This window comes from Cataglyphis hispanica, chromosome 3 (genome assembly GCF_021464435.1).
Source record: "Cataglyphis hispanica isolate Lineage 1 chromosome 3, ULB_Chis1_1.0, whole genome shotgun sequence".
Taxonomy (NCBI): domain Eukaryota; kingdom Metazoa; phylum Arthropoda; class Insecta; order Hymenoptera; family Formicidae; genus Cataglyphis; species Cataglyphis hispanica.
The window spans coordinates 2,011,028-2,029,596 of NC_065956.1; the positions used below are offsets into that span (position 1 = coordinate 2,011,028).

The 18,569-nt window shown below is 31.7% G+C and overlaps 1 protein-coding gene across 3 annotated transcripts in view; it reads left to right on the forward strand.

The window, feature by feature from the left end:
• The first annotated feature begins 2,505 nt into the window (after positions 1-2,505).
• LOC126859333 (muscarinic acetylcholine receptor gar-2) overlaps positions 2,506-18,569 on the forward strand; it is a 35,813-nt gene continuing 19,749 nt past the window's right edge. For 2 of the 3 annotated variants that reach the window (XM_050610465.1, XM_050610467.1), the window contains exons 1-2: positions 2,506-3,347; positions 17,837-18,013. In XM_050610465.1, the coding sequence (XP_050466422.1) occupies positions 17,916-18,013 (98 nt within the window). In that variant the 5' untranslated portion in view covers positions 2,506-3,347; positions 17,837-17,915. The remainder of the gene's footprint in view (positions 3,348-17,836; positions 18,014-18,569) is intronic. The other variant, XM_050610466.1, reaches the window with a different exon arrangement.

Sequence of the window (18,569 nt, forward strand, 5' to 3'; positions counted from 1 at the left end):
GACGTGGAACCTGGTTTTGTAGTGTGCTCCTCGTTTCAAAGATCGAATAGGAGCACATCCGCACCTTAATGCGCATACTAACACATTATTGTTCATGCAGTCATTGCCATTCAAGGACAACTCTGTTTGGCCGTAATGAACGTTTCGATAGACACAATAATTTTCCGTGAGAGGATACATGCAGATGATTAAATGCATCTATTATATATGAAGATATTTATCATTAGCATACGTTTTGATGTAAAGATATTTATATATTAATGTAATAATTAGAAAATTATTTATTTCCCTTTTTGAATATTTTTTATGCAATTATATCTTTTTTTAGATATTAATCGTTTTTTAGAAAAATCCGTGAAAGATTATAAAATCCTAAATATTATATATATGTATACATATAATCCGGTAAACGTAATATAAATAAACTTCAAGCGATTTTGCTTAGATAACAAAGACACAAATTTGACAGCAGTGTCTTTGTTTGCATTTGATCTCAATTAGTCTTTTGATGTTCACGACATCGCGATATTCCACTCATTACTTCGTGTAATGGGGGGTTAATTTTGGGGCTAAGGTCGGTCGCACATTCACGTCAAAGCGAAGGAAAGGACACGCTAACAGAAGCTTTGTGTGCAGCGACTGCTTTCAGGTACGATTGCTGCGACTGTACTGGATGTACGTGAAACGCATTTTTTAAAGTCGTTCATTAACTAGTGATCGATAGACAGTCAAATTAATTCAACGAAATTTTTCGATTTAGAAAATACATGCTGCAATGCATACCAATCGCATAAGCAATTGTTAAAAAGATTATAACACAATGACAATTATTTAAACAATTATGGAAAATTGTTTAAATAGAATATTATTATTCTGATTTCATTAATCTAATAGGTTATTATAAAATTGCCCATCTATTATTATTTCTCCGTTTAACGCGTTTAATTAATTATGTAATGTTATTTATAATAATGTACAATTACGTTAAAATGAAACAATAATACGAATCCAAACTCCGCAAACGTTCCTCGGACAATGCTGCAATTAGGCAAGGATAAATTTTGATTGATCTATTTTAATGACAGTACCAGAGACTTATCTAATCGCTAGTTCACTCTCGTTGTTCTTCCGCTCTGTATTCACGAAGTTGGTTGGTTGCCGCTCATCTGTAACAGAAGTTCAGCGCAAACTTGCCTTTGACAAACTATGAAGTGTCAACGGATTAGCGAGCAGCCGATACGCCGCATAATTCAAAGGAGAAGACGCAGCTGTGAGGAATATAAGTTTGCGCGGCAAACATGTGAGGCTATTTGCGGTTATCACACCCGCTTTTATTAAAAAAAACTTGCGTTATATAACTTGATAATGGTTCTACCACGAAACTTACGAGACGCCGTTGCAAACAGTTGTCTGATTTCCACAATTTCGTACTACAATGAACAATATTCTTGTGTAGAAAACTTCGTCCCGCCTGCAACAAAGTTATTATTAGCAAAGAAAGACATGTGCGATCTCAGGTTTGAAAAAAAAAAACTCGTGCCAAATATATAAATATATTATAAAGTTAATCGTGTACTTTTTATATGAGATAGATGTAATATCTCCTGCTTCTTAAAATGTCTTTCTATTTATTTCGTATCATTATCTGATATCTAAATAAAACAGATGACATTTTAAAATACATGTGCATAAAAGATATCGCGGTATCCAGAATAGAAATGTTTCGTAGCAAATAATTAATGTAATCAATATGTCTTCTTGTTTTGCATATGACCGCAAATTTTAATCAAATCTTTGGATATCAAATCGGTTCATTTTAATTGCTTGTCATTGATTATTTTTACATGTTACATCTTTTTCAGTTGATTATATGTTACTTATTATTTTATTATTATTAGACGAGAAGAGAGAGAATTGAATATAATTGAACATTATAGTATGAAACTAATTTGCACAATGTTTGAGATGGAACATATCTGGATAATTGAAAATTGACATTAATAATCCTGGATAATCGCGAAGATTAATATCACCTATAAAAATATATATATATATATATATATATATATATATATATATTAAATTATATTTAAAAAATAATATTATATAAATTTGATGCGAGAAAGTGAACAACGCGAATTGTAAGATCCATTGCATTTCTTTTTATAATTAGCATATAAATACGTAGTACATTTACCGATTAAATTCATCAAAATTACAACAGATTTCGAATCTTTTATTCGCGATCTATCGTGCAGATCCGTCGCAATCGAGCAGCTCCCCGTTAATCGGGGTACTTGAGCGGCGCCGTGAGTCGCCGATGATTATGATGATAGGAAAGTAGGTGAATTGATAATGACTCCATGAGAAACGATTCATCCCCCTGCACGAAGAGCGTTCTGCGCACGCGTGTGTCGGAACGGGGTTGACGACGGTGCACGGCGTCGCGACGCTCACCGGCGCTCACTTGAATCCTCGCCGCGTGTTCGTCGGGCGATTCGCCTTCAAAGATTGTGTCCGAGAAGGACGGGCGGCAGGAAGCCTACATCTGGACCGGAAGTAATTGTCAGAGGCTCGCGGCACGGACACCGTCGATCGTGAATCGATGCTTCGTAAAATACATGCCGTCGCGACGATCACTCGATACACACGTGACCTGTCAATATAAATTCTTATTAAATCGCGATCGTCCGGACGTGCTACGCACGAATATATAATGCGCCGCGCGTGTGCGAAGAAGAGCAGCGAGTGAAAACGGATCGACCGGGTAAGAACATTGCGCGCGAACATGTCCCGGTGGATCGTGCTCGTCAAGGATCGTCCAGTGATTTAACTCGACAAGGTCAACTTCTTAGAATCTGACATTTCACAGTCGGACAACATCGAGCCGGCCGCGACTTATCGTCAAGGACAATCGCGCGCAAGATTATTGAACATAGATTAACGGGTCTAGGGCGATCGAATCGATTGTAGTGCACGCGGCAATTCTCCGATCAACGATCGTGACGATATTCAACGAGTGTAGATGTGGAGTCGCTCGAGGACGCTTCAAGGTAATACCAAGGATTCGCAGGATCCCGCCTAAACTCCTCGTGGACGTCGAGTGTTGATCGATTCCGTCGAATAATCGATGTACCAATGCCGCGAAACAATCCACGACGGCCGTCGGTCGTCGCGCTGTCAGGTGACAGTCGTCGCGTGCCGATCGGAGAAATTGGCGCCGACGCGTGCACGGAAGATGGAACTAAGAACTCGCGTTCGTGCGTCCGCGTGGAGTACTAAGGGCTGAAGTTTCGGAGTTCCGGTGGCCTACTTCGGCTCTGTCCTCCAGACGGAGGGCGCGCGAGGTGAGGCTATCACTTGGTTACTTGTTGCCGTGCGTTTCGAAGGGATATTTGATTGGTCGATCACACGAAGAGGCGAATTTTATCTGCACGTCGATGTTTTATTTATTCAAAGGGAGAACGAGAATATTATATCCTCTTTAATCTTTCTTTTTTTTCCTTCTCTTTCTCTCTTCATATTATATTATTCTGAAACTTTATCATTAAACTTAAAAATTAACATCAAACACTTTTAATCAAAAGTTTAAGATGAAAGAAATGCGAGCAATTCATCTAATCAATATATTTAAAATCTTTTGCTTAACTTTATTTTTTTGAAATCTTGAAGAATAAAAAATAAAAATTTTGATTTTATATTTTTTCTTTGAGAACTTGAGAATAAGATGTCAAAAATACTATTTTATACAAGTATTTTTTTTGAATAGTGTCTATTTAATCGTGCATTGCTTTATAAATGTGAAATTGTCAAACCGGGCAAAATTAATGAATAAAATCAAAAAATTTTTACTTTATTTTGATTGAGTATTTATATGTCATGCAATAATAAAGGGAAAGTAGAAGTTGTAAATTACATTTTTAACAATTATTTGAAATGCTTACAATCACGAATTAGAAATATATTTAATATTTAATTTAGAATTTAATAAGTGCCATGTCCAACCAATATTATTCGCAATCGAGTTTTCAGTTCAGTGCCACATTTTGCAAATCACCATATTATTCAGCTTTATATTTTGTTCGCATGTCATGTCGTCAAAAATATAAATTAGCTACCAGTGTGATAGCCATACTTTTATTGAATTCATTTTAAAAATATGCAACGCAACAAATAAATTTTTTATCAGGATTTTATATAACAAAATTAAGAAAACAGATATAATTATCTAATGGATACTTTCAAATCAAATTATCAAAGTAAAATTTAGATTATTCTATTAAAAATGAAACTAATCAATATCGCTAAAATTGCATGTGGCTTATCGTGTGCACCTCTGATAAGTTTCAATTTTCTATTTTAATTTAAAATCTTTGCGTCATCTATATTATCCTTCACCACTGAATGTTCATTTATTTATTCAATCTGCGCATGTTGCGTTCAATGTCAACGGGAGATGGCAATCATATAGTCTAACACTGAATATGTGATGAAGGTGCGACGGATCATAGGTTTTTAACCATCTGCAAGAGTTGCAATCTCATACGATCTCGCAGCAGCCCTCGATGTAAACGAACTCTAGATCGTTTTATTCTGCTCGGCCAGGCGGCATCGAGGTCGTGAGTGACAGGCCGAGCGGGTTTCGAACGGAAAAAAGAGAATCTCTGGCAAAATATGGCTGTCGCGATTGTGTCCTATGAAGAGACATTATCGGATCTTTTTTTTTTTTTCTTTTTACTTTTCTTTCTTTTTCGTTGCCCCATTCGATGTGGATGGCCCTGACCTACGATCGACTGATCAACAGAACCAGCGAAATGCGATGATAATCGAAGTATCGTAATCGAAGTAGTTCGATTGCCGTGTATCGCCCATAATCATTCACGCGAAATCATTTCAAGAACGACAAAGTCTAATTCATATGTTTGATTGTAGCTTAATTTTCAGTAGCTTAATTTTCTTTCATTAACGTTTTGTAATCGACAGATTAATTTCTTTTTCGTAACTTTACGAATTTATTGTATAGATTAGTGATATGTAATAACAGTAAAATAGACATTAAATATTATATTTTCATTTTTGCAAATATATATATATATATATATATATATATATATATATATATATTAACTATTTATCTGTAATGACTTTTGACGATACATTTTGTGATATTATATTCGCAAATAAACATATACACATGCATGTATTGCATTAGACGATATTCTTCTTCATCTCTCTCTCTCTCTCTCTCTCTCTCTCTCTCTCTCTCAAGTATTATATTCTTTGCTTTATTTAATCAGCAACTGTCAATAAAACGGTAAGATACATGTATGAGGGTTTATCGAAGAGTGATTGCGTGTGTCGAAGGATTCTTGTTAGCGTGTCCTTTGCACGCCTTTGGTAAGGCGATCGATAAATATCGATTAACTTATACTTTGTGGATACATAAACCTACACCTATATTTTCTTGTCATGGCCATTTTGCGCGACGAATGCTCATGGTTCGAGAGAAGCTACTTTCCCGATATAACAAAATTATGAATAAAATCAATAACATTGTATTTGGCAGCATTTATAAAAAAACAGAGATTTAAAAAAAAAAATTATATTAGAATATAATTTTATATTCCTTTTTATTTTAAACTTTCTATTTCTTTCTTTAGCTATATTATTAAAAAGAGATGATTAAAATAATGTTAATATAACTTTTAACAAATCTATAAAAAATTTTCAGTTTTTTGAAATTAGATAATAATCTAATATGTTTTAATTATCTTAAACCTTTCTTAATTTATTTGATAAAATTTGTATATCCTATCTAATTATTTAATTGCATTTGATGGTAAGCTGTTATGCAGCTCTAGTGCAAGAATCAGAATATGTTTAATTTTATTCATGATGCGTACGTGTCGCGAAATATATTAAGAACAAAAAATTCATATCTCTAGGAACATTTGCATACGCTCACATAAAAGTGATTGAATAAAATCCGTTTCCAAACTATCTTATTGACTATTCCGTATTTCAAATAATCGAACGTGAGTATTTGAACATTTATAATGCGAAAAGTTTTTATTTACAGCAGCATATAATTCTTGATAATAATATGACTTTTCATGCACAATATGTAGAAAGTAAAAAACATTACAACTCTTGCATATTTATATAAGAGAAGCATCAATATCCAGATATATACAGTCACACATATTTTATATACAAAAATAACTTTAACATGTTTATTAAACGAGTTTCAAAAATTCTTGTAATAACAAATTTATATAAATAAAAGTCCTGCTTATATAAATAAAAATCCTAAAAATCCTGCAAGTTGATTGTAAGCTTTGCTTTAATAAAGAAATTTAATTTTACACATAAAACTATCAGGATATCTAATATTAAAAATCTCTTAAAAGCGATAGTTAGCTATCAAGTTTTCATTAATTGAAATTTATTGCAAAATCAGCAAGTAAAACAGGTAGAGCAATTTTCGAATATTTTATATGTACATTATTAAATGCCAGTGCATTCACCGTGCGAATTATACATACGGTATTCTCATTCTTATCCTCAAGCATCGCGTCATGAAAATACGACGAGCATCGTACGAGGTTCGAATTCATTTGAAACATTCCGCGCGCTGTTACAACGCTATTCTTGGCAATAAATATTATACCGGAGATACTCAAAGCGGTCTAATTTTAAACAAATATTTTTTACGGACAATATATTTGTAGAATGGTTGCCGATGGTTGTTAACGCGCCATATGTGAAATATTAAAATGTTATTTCGCGTTTCAGCTTAATCAGACCGCGCACTGACAGAGTTGTTAATATTATATGTGACGGTTAACTGCCAGCTTAAATATTCATCGATATATCGCGTCGTGCAGTACAAAGTGCTCGCAATGCCGTGAGAAATACAAGAGCGAGTATCTTTGCGCGGAAATATGCGAATACAGGATAAACAACCGCAAGCTGTTAATTTCGCAAATTTCGTGTTTAACGTGGCGTGTTTCCCGTACGAGATGAAAATGATGAATAAATATGTTGTACAATAGTATCTCCGGGCTAGAGATACAAATTAAATAGTAATGAGGTCAGTAGTAGTATATCTTCTTTTGTTCTCTGCATGTTTAACTTGTCGATGTGCAAGCTAATTATACATAAGAGGCATTTTGTGTCTCATAAAACAAAAATAAATATGAATACGTTTTATATTACATTAAGTAATATATTATATATATAGAATTAAAATTTCTTTTTACAAAGATTTGAAATTTTTCTATAAACAATATAATTTTGCATTTTTATTGAAGATGATGACGCTACTTAAGGCATTATAAAGTACATAATTTTTATTGTAAAAATTTAGTTATTAAGCTTGCAAAAATGAATGCGTTGGAAAGGATTAATTAGATTTTAGTATATATATAAATATAAAGTTAAATTTTTAATTTTTAATATATCATTATAAAATTATTTTTTATTTTTTTTTTTTTTTTACAAATAAATCTATTTGATTTGTTCTATCATATAAGTTGTTTTTTCGATTTTCTATTAGTGCAAGTGAAGCAAAAAAAAGGAAGAAACGTAAAGAGAGAAAATTAAAAATGTTTCAAATCCATCATTGACTCAGAATATTAAAGTGAGATTCTGAATATACCGTTCTGTATTTACTTATATTTTTGCGAGTATTCATTGCTCGTCTCAATTGAATCGAAGTTTTTCTCGCCAGGATTAACAATTGGCGAGGAACGTGAGGGACGATGAAAATCGATGTATACGCGAATCGAAATTTTCGTGCCTTGGCCGTAGCGTCCCCGCGATTATTCCAACGAGCAAAAATATCGACTAGATGCTAAGTAAAATCGACGGAACCCCGAAATGTAATTACGAGCGGCTCTATATCGAGCGCATCGCCCGAATTCATTTCGCTCGAGTACGTGTGCCGTGAAAAAAAAAAATCGAAGGAAAATAATTACGATTATCTCGATACGCGCGAGCACGCGGCGGGGCACATTTCGCGAACTGGACGATAACGAGCACGAGAGGCGCTCACCGGCATACACGCCACCCTTCGTGAATCGCGTTTAACCCAATACGGGAAAAGCGCGTCACGAATGGTCTCGGCTATAACAAGCGCAGAGAACGTGTCCTGGAAAGAAAGAACGTTGCGACCGTTTCTTTCTTCCTTTCTCTCTCTTTCTCTTTCAAAGCCTTGTAAAAAATGTCCTGTAAAAAAAATGTCTGTAATGTCCGTAATGTTGAAGATATTCCGTACACGTTCATCGTATCACCATACTTTGCATATCGGTGGTGAAAATTCTTGTGGTTGTGGTATTTAAAAAAAAATGTAGTAATGCACACACATGAAATAAACATGTGTAATATAATGTTTGAATGTTATATCTGAACATATAAAATATTTTATCGCTGATGAACAATCTTAAATATGTAAACCAGCACAGAAATTATGTTAAGTATTATTTCACGCGATCGGGCACCCTATGATCCTCCGATTTAAGCGAATTTGGGATATCCATGTCTATGTGACTTGGATTCAGGGGGATAAGAAACTTCCCGTTCGCAAATCTTCGCAAATTGTAAATCAACAATCTCCGCTTTGAACTCCGTCGTTCTCATCAGTACGGTTAATAATAGCTTACAGATATATGTATATATATATATATATATATATATATACCGCAAGCTATCTATTATATCATACACTCTACTATGCACCTACATGTTTTTACTAGAAACACGATACTGATTTATGGCTAGTTCGAGGGAAGAGAATTCACGTAATCAGTATCGCTAGCGCATGTCCTTTGACTTCAAAGCAACGTTATATCACGGCTTACCACGATATTTCTGGTATACCGTGCCGATTGATCGAGTTTCCGGAACCATAAAATTCGAATTTTTACCGCACGTTTTTTTTTTTTTTTTTTGTAAAATCTTTCTATTTAACAGCAGATTTATATATTTCTCTTCGATTTTAAATTAAATTAAATTAAATTAGATTAAATTTCAAATAAATTTATAACAATCAGAATTAAGAGAGAAAGAGAGAGAGAGAGAGAGAGAGAGAGAGAGAGAAAGAGAGAAAAGAGCTCCGCGTTTCATGTATACCAATAATGCTCGGCATAAAGTATCACTTTATGCGACATATGATAATTAACCTAATTATATTTATATGACATTATATAAAATAATAAAACCGTTCCGCGTTCTATATCGTTATATAGTCAAGCGTGTAAATATTTTTTTTTACGCGGCGAAAATGAGAAGCTGGTCAATTAGGGGAATTATTTCAGCGTCCACGCGAAAACGCGGTTACCTCGCGAACGCACACTAATTATAAAACATATGAACCAGTGATTTGCGTGGATGTCCAAGTCACGCGGTAATCGTCCACATAATTAATTTTGTTGTGACTTGTCAGAGACGAGAGTAGAACATTTTGAATAGTAGAAATATCGTGCGGCCGGCCAATTCAAACACAGATCCGCAAAACGATTCTGGACCGATTAACTGGACGGATTCGCGTTCGCTTCGTATTGTCTACGATGAGCAAGTGCTAGAAACGTTGGATTAACGGTACACGCGGTCGGCTCATTGTCAGTTTCGCTATACTATCGTGTTTACTTGATTTCCATTGGTCCATGTAACATCCATAGAAATTCAATACCGGTCGTAAAGCGAAAACGCGTAAACACATGTAGCGCGAATCTGCGAGTGGCAGCGAAACTGATTTGCAAGTACAACTGTGGATTAATACAATGCTTTTATTGTAAGGTAAATGTCATTACATTGTTCGTTTATTCGACTAGTGCATTGCATAATCGACACATGGTTCGTCTGAATCAACCACCGTCATCATGTCATGTAGCAGTGATACGAGATGAATATTGCAAGTAAATTTCTCCGTTCTTGTATAAAAATGATCACGTTTAAAAATTATTATTATTTTTTTAAATATGCTTTTATGATACAAATTAAATATTTAATTGATCGTTTTATTATTTATGCGACACAAGTGCAGGAGAAAATGATTTTCTCGAGGTGATAGACAATCAAGATTTAAATTATTATCATTACAAAAAAAAAATTTTGAACCAAATAAAAATAAGAAAATAAAAACAAATTTTTTTAAAACTTGTTTCTGTATAAATATTGAAATTAGTTGTACACAATGATTTCTAAATATAAACTCTAGATGGCCGCGAATCTAGTGAATGTCAAAAGGAACAGTTCTTATTATGTATTTATTCATTTAATTCGATGAATATTAAAGGATTGAAGAAAATAATACGAGCTCTTATAAAAATTCAAGAGCTTTCTCAAAGAGAAGTCAATTGCTTTGTAAGAGAAAAATAGCTTGGAGAATATTCCCAGTATTGCGTAGCAAAATCTGAAATTTTCTCATGGTATTGCGCAAAACGCCTGTAATCTCCAATAATGATGTTTTATGTATAAATGAGACGAAGTTTGGCATGCGGTCCAACACGCCAATTACTGAAATGGACACCCGATTGATTGATCGAAATACGGGGATATATGTGTCGACATTGTTCTCCAACGCCCAGCTCGGCAATCTATATGAGCCGCTCGAAGGGTGTTTGGACTGCGAATTCTATCGAGTTCAAGTGAGTTGAAACCATTTCCTCGTTCGTTGATATCATTTCACGAGTTTCCCTCAGAGAAGTAGCTCCTACAGAGAAAATGATTTTCTCTCTCTACATTGTTAATCCATTCGGATATTGAATTCTACGAATTCGTATAATATTTAACTCATTTATTTGCATATATTCACATTTACATATATAAACATTTTTTTTTATATATTTTTATATTTTTTAATATAATGTTGTTTATATATAATTTTTTTTTTTAATAATTTCTACTTAATTTAATTTAATTGCTTAGAAACTTTCGCACAAATCTTTTATAATTTTCCAATATCCAATTTTGTACTATTATATAATTTAATTTAATTGAATCAAAGAAGATCAGCAATCGTTATAATTAAAAAAAAAAATATTTATTATTTATCATTAAATTTATTATCATTATAATTATTATTTTATTTTGCTTAATTTATCTTTTGGAGAGCAAAATAAGCAATGTGATTTGCTTAATTTTACAAATATATGAGTTCTTCACTAAAACTCGCTGCTTGATAAATATCGGATTTCTTCTATCGAAAATTTATCAGTAGGACTTAATACCTGCCAGAATTTTTCTTTTATTGCAAAAGAGAAAGAGAGGAAAATATATATATATATATATATATATATATATATGTGTATGTATATATATATATATAAGATATATGTACTTGTCTGTACATATATAAATAGACTCAATCTGAACCCCGAGCAAACGGGGTTTCATCTCCGTCTTTGGTGGATATTCAATCAGCCAACTAGTGGCTGCAGTTTCCTTCGCTAAAACTAAATAGAAGGCCCTAGTCTCTCTTGTAGAGACGAATTATTTGCAAGTCGGGAAAGCGCAAAGAGACCGTGATGCGAAGATGATTCACCAAATCGGAAATCTACATCGGTCTGGCGTAAATTGCCGATTAGCGAGCACCATCTTCCAATAATTGAGAATTAACTTCCTCAACAGTCGCCGCAATGATATTGGCTGTACGCACTCGTGCATGTTCTATTGCACGTTGACACGATGGTTTACCACGTGATATCCGATAGATACGTTTAATCGCAAGCTATCATATATATCGCACGGTGGATAATACTTGAGATAAAAGTTGTATATTATAGAATGTATCCAGATTAAATGAATCACTTTTTGTCTATCTCCTTTTCGATTGTATAAATAATTTAGAGTTTCTTTTAATAAAAATTCGAACATTATATAAATTTCGAATATTATTACAAACTTATTTAAAGACTTGAATGAAGAATTTTATTAATTTGACATCTGCAAAACATATTTTCTCACATTTTCTTCTTACTCTTAATCGTTTATAATTTAAAGACTATTTATTTTTAATAGGACTATTAATTTTTTTTTTTAATAAGACTATTAATTTTTTAAATGGAGAAACAGATTAGATTTTCTCTTGAAATATCAATTCCGAATTGATCGGGGAATATTTATAGATAAAAGCATGACACGTCAGATTTAAGATAACCTTTATATTTCCTTTATATTATTTAGTTATCGATATTTTCGTTATCTGATAGTATTAACGATAAAAATGTGTGCCAAATGACATAATTGTTTTTTACGGTAAATTACATTTTAAGATTCGATCGCTTTTATGTCGAAGATATACAATTTCGCGCACGATTTTCCAAGAACTTTTATAAGCTAATCGTGTAACTATAATAAATAAGTTAACTTACTAATCATTCTATTACACAAAGCTTTGAAATATTATGGTATCAAGATCAAGAAAGTATATTATTACTATTTACCAATCATTATGAAATCGTAATTTTTATTGCTTCTATCTATTAAATTGCTTCTTTGTTCTAAAAATCTTGTTTCGCAGATAAGTGTTTTACTATGCTAGCGAATTTTTTGTAACTCTATATATATCGGTAAAATATATTAAAACTTCCGAAATGTATTTTTGTTGATGTCATAAAATCATTATAAATATTAATAATGACAAAGTGGTATTAATATTACATGTTGCTGTCGCAAACTTTTACTGTAATATAAGTTGTCGCTTGCTAACATGACAAAGCAACTGCATCGAGAAATTTAAGAGAGAATCTGGATGCATACGTACACTATCATACACATGTACAAATCTTTGGTATGAAAAGATCGACGTAAAATTAATATTATAGTATTTTAGAAATTTATGAAAAATATTTTTTTAATAAATGCATATTATAAGATTATATTTTAGCCTGTATCTCTGATATAAATTATTAACCAATTATGCGCTACTGGGTCTCGCTGACTAAAATTGATTAGTAAGCTATTTCACGTGAGCGGTAACTTTATATTTTTCGACGCCTGATGAATTATTCGCGGAGATACATCGGATGATGAATCACGTTACATTTTTTTATTTCTGCAGTTTGTATGCAGCCGGGTACATAAAATAAATAAATGAGCGTTAATTGCACTGTATCAATAAAAGTGATTGATGGCACTAAGTGTCTGCGTAAATTCTCAGACTAAGAATATGCAAATCGATAAAAACTGTCCACAAAAAACAAGAAGAAAGAAAAAAAAAGAAAGTTAAATATGTACACTCTTAAATATATTCTGTAGTTAACATTTGACAGAAAATTTTATCTATTTCTATTACACGCATATAATTCGAAAAAATATATATATGCTACACAAAATATTCAGTGTTGAATAATCAATGTTCTATTTAGTATCTTATATTGAGAATTTGTACTTCAGAGAGATAAGAATTGATAATTTGTAATTATCACTCTTTTAATGAGTCTAAAAGATTTTAGCTTAAGTGGCTTAAAACCAAAGCCGTTAATGCCTTAAATTATTCTAAGATTTAGTAATCTGCGGAAATCTTCTACATGACGGATATATTCGGAGATGAAAATATGTATTTAAAAATCATATAATTCTAAAATTAAAGGGAGAGAAAGAATCATATCAAATATATTAAAGTATAAGAAAAACTGTATACTTTATAATATTATAATATAAATATATATTGCATAAAAAGATGAATTTCGAATGTATGTGTGCAGCATCCTTTTTTTTTTTTCTTTTCTTGTGAAAGTAAATTATAACTTTTGAATTCTTAAGTTATTTATTGCTTTCTTGAAGATAAATACAATGGAAGTGTCATGAAAGTTGTTTACATTCAAATATTGTCCGCTTTAATATTCAATGTGTTTACAAGAGATTGAAGTTTTTTTGAACAACATTGAAGAAGAGACTATTTGCGCAAATGTCAGTTGCGCGATGTCCCGTCACGCGCGCTTCTTCCATCTCAATTGAGAGATGCCCGATAATTTTCTCTCAGATTTCTCGCTACGAAACATTCGACGGCGAGATATACGACCACGATCCGCTTGTCTCCTTTTCATTATTTTCTGTTTCGTGCGCTACACATTTTCTACGCTTCCTATGGCGTGCGCAAGTCATATTGCCCGGCGCTGCGAATCCGGTGGGAGAGAAGCTGCTGGCGAAATCTATGCGGTTGGAAAAAAATATAGGTATCTCTGATTCCCATCCGAGCGAAAGTAAATGCGCGTCTCGAAGGCGATAAGCGGGGGAACGGGATTGACGTAAAAGTTTCGCGATATTTCTCCCCGCGTAAATCGCAGAAAGCGTGGAGAAGGCGGAAATAAAGCGCTTGCGTTGTAAGATGAAAGAAAGGGAAGCTGCCGGGGATTGCATAAATTTGCAGGCTGATAAAGCTTAAAGTACCGCGTTATATTCGACCTCGTCCAAATTTATCCCCATTCCGAAGAGAACGAGCGTCAAACAAGACAAAATTCCAGAGATAAGAATGATAAAATATGTTACAGATCAAATATTATTATTTTCAAGCATAATCGTCTTCTAATCATGCTAATAAGTATTTATTGAAAAAACATTTTTGTGTGTGTGTGTGTGTGGAATGAATTTAAAATCTAAATTTACTTAGGTAAGCATACGTGAACATTAATATTAAATCAAATTTATCAGAATGCAATTGCTGCACACATTTTACTTACTTTCCCTTTCCATATATTTTATATATAATATTATATAATATATTGCAATTTGTTTAACAAGAATAAAAGACTTTTATTTGATATGGCAAGTTATTAATGTTTAATAAAAATAACAATTGTCAATTTATGTCAATTTATAAATTAACAATATTAATGCATATTTTAATACGGTATTATAAATATAAAGAGCAAAAGTTACATATATATATATTTATGTACTATCACTAAACTAGTTAATTTCGTCAAGGGCAAGATAAAGTACATTTTCTACATGTTGATCTAAAATTAGTGAATGAGGAAGTATGATCTGTGCGATTTCCATGTCAGGTACAAATGGCTGACAGTGTCGTCCTCTAAAAAATGTGCTTTGCACACGCAATCCTTTAATTATTTTAACTATCTAAAATCTAGAGATTATGTTAAGGTTACATCTAAATTTGGGATATATTTCACTTGTAAATAGGTTTTTTGACAGATTGTAATATTTAATTTCAATATGAGACTTTATCTTTTTGTTACTTTGTGGGTAACAATACACTTATACTTTATAATTTAGATTTAAGTAATTAAAAATGTATTTATGTATGTTACAATTATGGCTGCATAGTGTTAATTGAAAAGTTACGGAGCATTTATTTCAAAAGCATAAAAGAAATCTGATATTCTTGGATAATAATAGCCGATGCTAATTGGGGTCTCGTTAAGAGGCCGAGATAAATCCTTTCCTTTTATGCAGTTGCATTCAAATCGCTAATCAATTCTGTTTATGGATTATTTTTATTTGTATATTTATTTATATTATCAGCAATACATTATAAATTGTAGTTAAAGTATGATAGATATAATTTATAATATATATAATAAACTATAAATTATATATAATAAACTTTTTGTCATTTAAAGACTTTGTATCTTCTATCTCTTCCTATGATATTTTTTTTTCAAATTACATAAAGATCTTTTTATTGAAAGTAAATTTTTCTAGAACGTTTTAATTTATCTTTATTGAATCGCTGACAGATAACAATATCATCATGTATTGTGTTATCGTAAATCGGGAATAAGGAAAATAATGTGCTGAAAGAAGCGTTGTCAATCTGATAAATATTGCGTGTCACTCTGCTGAATTCATAAATATGTATTAAGTTGCGCCATAATGTATACTTCTTTGAATTGCGTTTGTATACGGAAAATATGTTATCGATTGCATTACAAAAGAACGCTACATTTTGTTAGAGAATCGACAGAGATAATTATATAATAAACTCGTAGCAGAAATGCGGTTTATTATTCGCCCTTAATTATTTAGGTAACCGGCTAGCAAAGAAGAAAATTGCCACATATGAAATGTGATTGTAACGTTAGAGCTCTTTGACGAAAACCACACACGGTTAATTTCACCGATGTACGGCCCAAGCACATTCAATATTATGCATCCATTCCAAGCGTTTGATCTCCGGATTAAAATTAACCTGACAATCATGCGCAACAGTTTCTCTCGTAAAAAACAGATATTTGAAAAACATATAGAGAGCATATATTGTATATACATTATTATACTATATAAATTCGTGTTTACATTTAGTTAATTGAACATTATAAAATAATCTTATATATCTCAAATGCAGCTTTCGGTTCAGTGCAATAATACAAATTATACGTTTTCTTACATATATCGCATTTTAATATTAGAATTTACATCATATTATAACGCGCATATATATAATCTTTATATTAATATAAATATAAAAAATAAAATATAAATAAAATTGTAAAATATTTTTAAAATTATTGCTACTTATAATCTATATATAATTAATTATTGTGTAAAAGCAAAGCTAAATATATTTTCAAATAAGTGCAAAATTATGCTATAAAAAAATAATTATAGTTTCATTCTTTTTTTTTTATTTCAAATATTATTTTATATAAATTTTTTTCAAGAAAACATGTTTTCTTGAAAATGATTCTTTCTGTTACACGGGATTTTAAATAAAACAAGTAAATTGTTTGGCGACTTGTTCATTGGAATTAAAAGTTTTCATCTCATAGATTTTTATATAAGAAAAGATTCTCAAATTTGTGAAAAAAAAAAATCACAAAAATAGCAATATTAATGTTTGCGATTTAAGAAGCGTTTTGGTAATGTTAATGTTATTGCGACATATGATAATGTATTGTAGTACTATTGATGTTGGAGGACTATTAAGCGAGCACGAGGCATGACTGGTGAAAATTAAATTTCTTATGTGAAATCTTAATATGTATCAGAAAGTACGTTATGTTTTAAAATGAGACCTTAGTAGCAGTTATCGGATCATATCTGCATAACGATATCTATATGTGCCGCAATTTTAGTTTGCATTTTCAAAAATCTAATATCATATTCACAATTAAAGAAAGCAATATACTTCATATTGTAATTTACTCTACAAAACTCACAATTAATTTTATCAAACAAGTTTTTGTTATGTATATACAGTGTATATATAAAACTTAAAATAATATATGTATATGTATATATATATATATGATTATAAGTTAGAGATATAAAGTTCTCTTTTAAATTAAATGCAAAAATTAAACGATAAATAACATTTTCTATTCATAGCATTTACATAACTAGTATTATACATATACTTATGTTTCTGTAATGACCATATATTTTCTAGGACATAATCATAAATATAAAAACCCGGTCCGTCGTGCCACACGCGAGGGGAGATTTTTGCGTTTTATTTGCTTGGCCTTGACAATTCTATCTCAGTCATTTGTAGATATTTATTATCGACAGTTAACTCTGACCAATCTTAAATTATATTTAATACTAATTAACCTTAAGCTTGCGATATAATGATAACGATTTCAATTTTTTTACATACTACGATAGAAAATTCCATTTCTATATGAGTTTAATTCTATAAATTAATGAGAAAATTTAAAATTACAAATGTGCAATTTCTTTATTAAAGTGCAAATTTTAATGTCTAAAGAATTAGAAGAAAATAATTATAGATTTTAACATTTTTTTTAAACTCTTTGTAGAAAAATTCATTGCCTGAGTATACTAAAAAAAAAAAAAAAAAAATGCAATGTCTTTCCCAATCTCTATTGACATTTAAATATATTTCTATCGTAGCTCGTGTTTCTAGGATGTTCGAGAGATGACTGGGTATTGAGGAGGAGAGGGCGCAGTGACTTTAAAGGTTGCTGCCACCTCGGTTTGATGGAATGGAGATGAACGGCACCGAAAGCAGCCTGAACGGCACTGAGGTCAATCGTACTTCTGCGCCAATTTTCACCATTGGCACGGATTTTATTACACAATGGTAAGCGCAGGTATCTTTTATTCAAAATGGCTAGAGATTAGCATTCGGATAGAATGGAACGCGAGAGTGCGAATGAATGTGAGTTGTAGCTTTTCGCAACGCTCCGTTGGTAGTCTCTTGGGCTTTTGCAAATTTTAGCATATAGACTGGTTATATCGTATAGTTTTTGTTATCGTTTCTACGCACGTGAAACTGTCACTGTAATCGGTGGGAATATAATACACGTGCATATTATATTATTTTACATATTGCGTACATTATTATATATTTTGACAGAGATTATTATGCCTTTGATATATTATTACTAACTTTGAATTGCTCTCGAATTAAAAGCTTCTGTGGAATCTAATTTTTAAACAATCACATTTGTTGATCTCTCGCGAGATTTGTATACTGCAAATAAAAGTTGCGTCGTAGAATCTTTACGCACAGAACTTATGTAAGAAAAGAAAGAGATAAAGGTTTAAAATTAATATTATCTATATTTTTTATTTAAAAATGTTATATTTGAATTATATTATATTCAGAATTCTTAAGGGTATTGATTTTTTATTAT